The sequence below is a fragment of the Aegilops tauschii genome, chromosome 1 (genome assembly GCF_002575655.3).
Source record: "Aegilops tauschii subsp. strangulata cultivar AL8/78 chromosome 1, Aet v6.0, whole genome shotgun sequence".
In the NCBI taxonomy this organism is placed as follows: Eukaryota; Viridiplantae; Streptophyta; class Magnoliopsida; order Poales; family Poaceae; genus Aegilops; species Aegilops tauschii.
This window is the reverse complement of record NC_053035.3, coordinates 146,338,332-146,347,353: the sequence shown is the minus strand read 5'-3', so window position 1 is coordinate 146,347,353 and position 9,022 is coordinate 146,338,332. Positions and strand designations below refer to the sequence as shown.

The window sequence follows — 9,022 nt, the reverse complement described above, 5'->3', positions numbered from 1 at the left end:
AATAGGAGTTGGGTCGTTGCGAGGAGAGTCCAACCCACGGCCCATTCACCAGAAACCCAACACGGGCCCAAGAACGAGGCACTAGGTCGCCACACCGACTCCCCTGCACGGTGCACCCGGGGCACGGAGTATCCGCTCGCTCAGGTTCTCCTCAAGTGGTGTGGCCCACATGTCAGGGAGCAAACGGTGCACGGACCAGGTCCATAGAAACCCCAACCCTTCCTCCAGGCTCCAGCCAGTTTTTGGCGGGAAGAATTGGCGCCAAGCCGCCGCCACCTTCCCGCCAACAATACCCCCCCTCCCCCTTTCATCCCCCAACCCGAAACCCTTGCCTCTCTCACCGCGCACTCGGACGCCAGAACCGTCCCCCTCCCTCCCCCCCCAATCACCAAACACTCGTCTAGATCCAGAAGGTTCGCCGGCCATGGAGGCGTTCGGCGGCTTCTTCGTGGACGAGAAGGCGGCGCGGGTGGAGAACATCTTCCTCGAGTTCCTTAAGCGGTGAGACCAGCGCCGCCGGCGGCCCCCCCCCCCCCCCCCCCCCCCTCCCCCCCCTTCCCCTCCATTTCTAGGTTCTAGGGTTTCCTCATGGTCCTCTGTGTTTCATACCTTCGGCTTCTCGGGTCCCTAGGTTCAAGGAGCCGGATGCGGCGGAGCCGTTCTACGATGTAGAGATGGAGGCGATGCGGTCGCGTGAGTCCACCACCATGTACGTCGATTTCGCGCACGTCATGCGCTTCAACGACGTCCTCCAGAAGGCCATCTCCGAGGAGTACCTTAGGTGAGATGGGGATGTTTCCTTTTTCTTTTCCTGCGAGTTACTAGTACCCATTGATTTGTTTCTTCGTTTGTTACAAGGAGGAAATGGTTGCTCATGGCGTTTTTGATTGCATCAGGTTTGAGCCGTACCTTCGCAATGCGTGCAAGAGGTTTGTGATGGAGCACAGAGCTGGCGAGAACCGTGCGCCAATAATCTCCGACGACAGCCCCAACAAGGATATTAATATTGCCTTCTACAACATTCCGATGCTGAAAAGGTCTGCACTTGCTTCTGAAGTATGTTTTGTGTGGTTAATGAACCAATTAATCGTACAAATGTGGCAAAAGCTTTATAATTGTTTAAACTTCTGTCTTTAACTGCTGCATACTAATACTATTACAGATATTAAATGAATTCAAGGAGCAGTGTCTGCAGAATTTGATTTTAGATCCAGTTGACTCTGCAGTCTAAATTCTATACACTTTGCTCTGTTAGATCGTAGGTGTAATTTAATATCTTGGTGGCTGCCAATTTTTTTGACTGAATTTTCTACTATATTAGGTTGAGAGAGCTGGGGACAGCAGAGATTGGTAAGCTCACAGCTGTAACGGGGGTTGTAACAAGGACGAGTGAGGTCCGACCTGAGTTATTGCAAGGCACCTTCAAGTGCCTTGATTGTGGAAATGTTGTTAAAAATGTAGACCAGCAGTTCAAGTATACTGAGGTCGCTACTCTCAACCATATCTTCTATTAGTTATTATTTCTCAAGCAATGTATCTAATGATGGACTCATGTACTTCAGCCAATAATATGCGTTAATGCAACATGCCAAAACCGATCAAGATGGGCCCTTCTCCGTCAGGATAGCAAATTTACAGATTGGCAGCGGGTCAGGATGCAGGAGACATCAAAAGAGATGCCCGCTGGGTCACTACCTCGTTCCCTGGATGTCATTCTGCGCCATGAGATTGTTGAGAAGGCTAGAGCTGGGGATACGTGAGTGGAGGAACTCTTTCACTGTTACTTTGTTGTGGTTTGGTTGAGTTCATTTTATTAAAATGTTCTGTTTTGCCAATTTCAGGGTCATATTTACTGGAACGGTTGTTGCTGTTCCAGATGTTATGGCATTAACTTCACCTGGTGAGAGAGCAGAGTGTCGCCGGGAAGGTCCTCAGCGGAAGAATGGGTCAGGTGTCCAAGAAGGTGTAAAGGGCTTGAAGTCCCTTGGAGTACGAGATCTCTCATATCGCCTTGCTTTTGTGGCCAACTCAGTGCAGGTGCGCACCATTTTCAGCAATAGTCTTTCCTCAGTTTTTCTCCCGACTGAAATCTAATTTGGTAAATGGTAATTTCTCATGCAAGTTTCTCATCTCTCTTTAACATTGCTAGGTGGCGGATGGCAGGAGGGACGTGGACATCAGGGACCGTGACATAGATGGTGATGGCAGCGAGAGACAGAAGTTCACTGTAAGTTCTGCTTATGCCACAAGAATTACTAATGTTTCCATAAAATAAATTAGAGGAGAGGTACTGTTTCAAAAATATGACTAATCACTTGCCCATTCCAAGAAAAACATTGCAAGTGCTTATCTTTGCATAGCAATATTGTTCTGTCATGTTGGTTTGATCAATGCCCGTCTTGTTATTTTTCATTTGAGCATGCATACCAAGTAAGCTCATCTTACTATTTTTATTTTCTGAAGTGTTATGTGAACCTATTACATTATGAACATGGAGTTTTGCATGTGAATCTATTATATACTCCCTCTGTCCCACAATATAACATCGTTTTCGTTTTTCAAGCTAGCTTGAAAATGATCTTATATTGTGGGATGGAGGGAGTATTAGATTACATATTGATTGAGCAGCCACGAGCATTCCTTTCAGTTTTTTGTAGGTTTATAACATAAACTATTTCTCTTGACTTCTCTTTAACAGGAAGAGGAGGAGGATGAGGTTGTTAGGATGAGAAACACTCCTGATTTTTTTAATAAGATAGTTGATAGCATATGTCCTACTGTCTTTGGTCATCAAGAAATAAAGAGGGCACTTCTCCTTATGCTCTTGGGTGGCGTTCACAAGATAACACATGAAGGCATAAACCTTAGAGGAGACATAAATGTCTGTATTGTTGGAGATCCAAGTTGCGCAAAGTCTCAGTTTTTAAAGTAAGTTTTTTTTCTCATGTATTCTTATGTCCATGGTTCTTTTTCCACCCATAGTATCATTCAGAGAATGCTTCCATGCATTCAATAGAAGAACCATTGGTGAATTCTGGATTCATTTTAAAAACTAATGAATTTAGGAATGACTTTTGTTGAATTTGGCCAATCTATGTCTGTTATTTGTTGTATATTATCTTTTAAAAGACCACAAATATGGCCAAATTTATAGAAATGTAATCGTCTAGATTAAAAATTACTAATGGACCACACAGATTTGCTGGTCGAAATACCATACAAGGTGTCATGATTTCTGTTGGTTAAAATGCTGATGCTCAGATTTGTAGCAGCTGTGGAATTTGTTTCCTGGAATTCAAAATTTGTCCTTGACTTGATGCTTCACCAGTCAATGAAATTTAAAATGTGTAATCCAATTTTCAGATACACTGCTGGTATTGTTCCGCGATCTGTTTACACATCAGGGAAGTCCTCGTCTGCTGCTGGCTTGACAGCAACTGTTGCGAAAGAACCTGAAACCGGTGAATTTTGTATTGAGGTAATCTGAATTTTAAGCAACCCAATCCATTTCTATCATTACCACAAAGTCTGCTTTGATGAAGCCATTATATTTTATCATTTGCTTGATAGAAGTCTGCTTAGGTAAAATGTTTTTTCTTCAAAATCTCTCTTGATAGAGATCATACCGTATATGTACAAGTATTAGCTTTTCTTATTGCATTTTAACATGTTTTCTCACTGTAAATGCTGAACTGAGTTGGACAGAGCTAGAATCTGTTGTAAACTGCTGGCTAGGTTTCACTTGGTTTATGTACAATCTTGCTAGTTCTTATGTCTTTCCTTTGCCGCGGCCAATTTTGTTTCTTGCAGGCAGGTGCACTCATGTTAGCTGATAATGGCATCTGTTGTATTGATGAATTTGATAAGATGGATATTAAGGATCAGGTAGGCCTATCAAAATTTGGCTATTACTGCCCATGCCTTATTTTTCTCACTGATCTGAAACCTTGAGTGACAATTTTATTCGTCCATTGTAGGTTGCTATACATGAAGCAATGGAGCAGCAAACCATCAGCATAACAAAAGCTGGAATACAAGCAACTTTGAATGCACGAACTTCAATACTGGCAGCAGCAAATCCCACAGGAGGACGGTATGACAAGTCAAAACCACTTAAGGTAAGTCAAGAAATTTAAATTAAATCTAGTGAATCCAGAAAGTTGAAATCCCTTTCTGTTTGAATCATGAGATCTTAATTGAATCTAATACTGCTGCAATCCCTGCCAGTACAATGTGGCACTACCTCCAGCCATTCTTTCAAGATTTGATCTGGTATACATCATGATTGATGAACCTGATGAAAACACTGACTACCACATTGCTCATCACATTGTGAGAGTCCATCAAAAACGTGAAGAAGCACTTTCCCCTGCATTTAGCACTGCAGAATTGAAGCGCTACTTTGCTTTTGCAAAGTCTTTGAAACCTCAGGTTTGCCCCTTAACTCAGTTAAGAAAAGGGAGCTTGGCTATTAATCAACTTACTGTTATTATTTATGTCATTGCAGTTGAGTTCTGAAGCAAAGAAAGTTCTGGTCGAATCATATGTTGTCCTCCGTAGAGGTGACAGTACTCCTGGTACTAGGGTTGCTTACAGGATGACAGTTAGGCAACTGGAGGCGCTAATCAGGCTGTCAGAAGCTATTGCCAGAAGCCATTTGGAAAGAATTGTAAGTTAAATTGCATGCATATGTCAATATTAGGATTGGTTGTCTGCAATTTTGTTCTTGAAGCACCACCATATATGTTTGTAAAGTAAATGTACTTGCTGTAATTGATAGTAGGATCAACTTACAATCTGCCTGTGTTTACCTTGCATTGATTGATTTGCCTCCATAATTTGCTGCTAACTTCTTTTGGTATTAAAATCTTTTAGGTTCTCCCTGCTCATGTCCGCATGGCAGTTAAATTACTCAAAACATCCATAATAAGGTGAGTTTGCTTACTATTTGACCTTTTGAAGCACTTATATTTTCATGATGATATCAGTAACAAAGAAGCTTATTAACTTTTGCAGTGTGGAATCAAGTGAAGTTGACCTATCTGATTTTCAAGATGCACCTCTTGATCATGATGATGAACAGCCAGTACAAGGAGATGCTACTCAACAAGATGGTCCAGGTGAGTTTCTCACTATTTCTAAAATGGATATTGGGGTTTTGCTCAGTTTGCTTTGTTCTAATAATCGTTGCCGTTTGTTTTCAATGTCAAAACTCTAAAAGACGAACCAGCAGAGGTGATTAAGAAGAAATTGGTTATTACTGAAGAACATTTTCAGAGAGTTACACAAGCTTTGGTCATGAGACTGCGGCAACACGAAGAATCAGTCAAGAAAGACGGTACTGATGCTGATACATACTTATATTCTTGATTTTGTGGCTTGCTTCCTCTTGTTTTATCCTATCAGCAATCATGGTCACCTCACCATTACCAACTTCCCATGAAGAATGGAAGTATCTTGTAATTCTAGATTAGAAGCCATTCCAAACGCCATGAGCCATCTAAACTACACTCTAGCTACAGTAGCACGATCCCTTTCCTGGACAAGTGAAAAGGCACTCTGCGGTAGGCTCTAGGTTCAAGCACAAAAGTGTTTTAAAATGCTATGCTTATTTGGTAATACCGTGAAACACAAACGTTACCCTTATTTGGTAATTTATGTCTTATGTATGTGCTAATTATGCTTCTTCCTTAAGTCTCCATGGCTCAATCTTTTAGGGATGCTTGGAACTGGGAAATTTCATAGATATTTTTTAAGAATTTTACAGGAAAATAGATAAGTTATGTGCCTGTGATTTTATACACTTGCCCCCACTTGTAATATAATGTGTGATGCTTAAGAATTTTGTAACAACTGCAAACTTTCACTCTCCCAGCTAACCCAGGAATTGAAACTGATGTTCTTTCACTTTGGTGATGCAGGGGATGGTCTGGCTGGCATGAAGCAAGGGGATCTAATCATTTGGTATGTTGAGCAGCAGAATGCCCAAGGCGCATATAGTTCTACAGAAGAGGTGAAGGAGGAAGTAAAGTGCATCAAGGCCATTATAGAGGTATAAGCCTATCATTTATCTATGTTAATATGATGAAAATTTCCGAACTACTTGCATTGTAAAAGGGTACATGAAAGGCATGTAGTCACGAGTCATTTGCATGTTTACTGAAATTTTGTCAATGGGTGTGCATCTGCAGAGGCTGATACAGAGGGAAGGCCATCTTGTAGTCATAGATGAAGGAACAGCGGCAGCAGAAGGTGCTGCGGCAAGGGCATCGGAGCACAGAATCCTGGCTGTTAACCCAAACTACGTCATTGATTGATTAACCAGCTGAGGTCACACAGCTAACTAGATCCATCATATGTGGTTGACCAATATAGCAGACATTCAAACGGAAGACATCCTGTTGTCATGCTCTAGAAATGATATGTTGCACCTGCCATCCCCTTCCCAAGGAAGCACAAGATCTCTGGAATTGTATCTTCCTTCCAAGGTTGAAGTGTGGTAATTAATTTGCCACCAGTATTGGTTGTGTATTTTCCACCGTTTCATGGTTATGTAAACTGCAACTCTGTAAGACAAGTACAGCTTAATTTATGTGCTTCTGAATTTCTAAGGTTTGCTCTCAGCTATTGTTTGCTCATATGACGGCCTACAGATGTCATAATGCAAAAATGTGCATATTGCCTTACGGATGGATTACTTCCACGCCATTAGCAATGATGCATACAAGGCCATCGTTGACTCGTTGTACATTCGGGTGGTAGCACCAAATCCGCTTCAGCAAGAATGAGCCATTTTTTTTCCAATCTCTACTAATAAAGTAAATTTTATGCGATAATGTGACTAAACCCAAAGAGTTGGTATCAAATGTTAAAAAGAGTTGGCATGAAGCGGACCCCACATACGATTTAGGGCATCTCCAGCGCTAGCCCTTAAACGGACATCACGTAGGCTTAAAATTTTACGCTCGTCCGTGGACATAGTCTGGATGTAAAAAAAGCTAAATATGCAAGTTAAAATTAGTTGTACTCAAAATGAGATTGCAGATTTCTTAGCTAAATTTGCAAGGTGGGAACATCTAACCAATGTTTGGTTTCAGGATGTCCCAACTGATGTAGCAGTTCTATTAGCTGCAGACTGCAATCCTATTCTAAATTAATAAAGCTTTCGGTTTTCAACACAAAAAAAAGCTAAGTCAGGCAGCCATGGGCGCGGGCAGCCACGGGCTAAGCCAACGTGGCCACGGGCGCCGGAGCTGAGCTCGAGCTTGAGCTTGAGCTGCCCATCCATGGTGGCACGTGGGAAGATGAGAGGCGGAAGGTGAAGGGAGGGATGAGGAGTGGAGAGATAGGAGGAGGCGGCGACAAGGATGGAGCGCTCGCCGGCTTTTGGACTTAGCTCACCCTCTTGTCGCCTCTCCTCTATTCCAATAAATATTCTACATAGCAGATGAAACAATCAATTAATATCATGCCTTTGTATATGCTAGATGTTACAATCCCGATCTACTCTTTCTCTCAATTACGCATGATTAGAGGTAATTGTCACTACACTTGTCTCTAAGGAGGGAGACGCAAAAAACACTGGGCCTCACGCAGTAGCCTCCTCCCCTAAAAATTAGGGTTCCTCCGCCTCCCGCCGGCCCCGCCGCCGGTCCGCCTCGTCTCTGGTGGCCTTAGGGTCATGGGGCACGGTGGATCCCGGACCTTGCCGGTGGGAGGGCTCCGTTTTTAGACGTGTTTTTCGAGTTTTGTTAGGGTTTGTTAGGATCGACAAAACCTTCTGGTTGCATCATATACAACTTTTCCTTAAGGAAATCATTAAGGACCGTTGTTTTGACGTTCATCTGCGAGATTTCATAATCGAAAATTTGCAGCAACTGCTAACATAATCCTAACAGACTTCAGCATCGCTAAGGGTGAGAAAGTCTTATTATAGTCAACCCCTTGTACTTGTCGAAAACCCTTTGCAACACGTCGAGCTTTATAGACGGTCACATCACCATCATCATATGTCTTCTTCTTAAAAATCCATTTGTTCCCAATGACCTACCGGTCATCGGGCAAGTCTACCAAAGTCCATACTTGGTTTTCATACATGGACCCTATCTCAGATTTCACGGCCTCAAGCCATTTGTCGGAATCTGGGCTCATCATTGCTTCTTCATAGTTCGTAGGTTCGTCGTTGTCTAACAACATGATTTCCAAGACAGGATTACCATACCACTCTGGTGTGGTACGTGTCCTGGTCGACCTACGAAGTTCAATAGCAGCTTGATTCGAAGTTTCATGATCATCATCATTAGCTTCCTCTCCGGCTTGTGTAGGCATCACATGAACTTCTTTGTGTGATGCACTACTCTCCAATTCGAGAGAAGGTACGATTACCTCATCAAGCTCTACCTTCCTCCCACTCATTTCTTTCGAGAGAAACTCCTCTCTAGAAAGGATCCATTCTTGGCAACGAAGATCTTGCCCTCGGATCTTTGATAGAACGTATACCCAATGGTCTCTTTAGGGTATCCTACACACTTCTCCGCTTTCGGTTTGAACTTATCAGGCTGAAGCCTCTTGACATAAGCGTCGCATCCTCAAACTTTAAGAAACGACAGCTTAAGTTTCTTGCCAAACTATAATTCCTACCGTGTCGTCTCAATGGATTTAGACGGTGCTATGTATAAAGTGAATGCGGCTGTCTCTAACGCATAACCCCAAAATGATAGTGGAAAATCGGTGAGAGACATCATAGAACGCACCATATCTAATAGAGTACGATTATGACGTTCGGACACACCATTACGCTGTGGTGTTCCAGGTGGCGCGAGTTGTGAAACAATTCCACATTTTATTAAACGCGTGCCAAAATCGTAACTTAAATATTCACCTCCACGATCAGATTGTAGAAATTTTATTTTCTTGTTACGATGACCTCCACTTTACTCTAAAACTCCTTGAACTTTTCGAATGTTTCAGACTTGTGTTTCATTAAGTAAATATACCCATATCTACTCAAATCATCTGTGAA

General features: G+C 42.5%; 1 protein-coding gene across 1 annotated transcript; it reads left to right on the top strand.

Moving 5' to 3' along the window:
• The first annotated feature begins 321 nt into the window (after window positions 1-321).
• LOC109745962 (DNA replication licensing factor MCM6) lies at window positions 322-6,611 on the top strand. Its single transcript, XM_020305074.4, has 18 exons — window positions 322-501; window positions 632-781; window positions 897-1,037; window positions 1,322-1,484; window positions 1,563-1,756; window positions 1,842-2,037; window positions 2,150-2,227; window positions 2,699-2,928; window positions 3,364-3,478; window positions 3,811-3,885; window positions 3,978-4,118; window positions 4,228-4,431; window positions 4,508-4,669; window positions 4,876-4,931; window positions 5,017-5,120; window positions 5,222-5,338; window positions 5,922-6,052; window positions 6,192-6,611. The coding sequence occupies exons 1-18, from the start codon at window positions 425-427 to the stop codon at window positions 6,315-6,317; spliced, it is 2,460 nt and encodes an 819-aa protein (XP_020160663.1). The 5' UTR covers window positions 322-424; the 3' UTR covers window positions 6,318-6,611.
• Window positions 6,612-9,022: the final 2,411 nt, after the last annotated feature.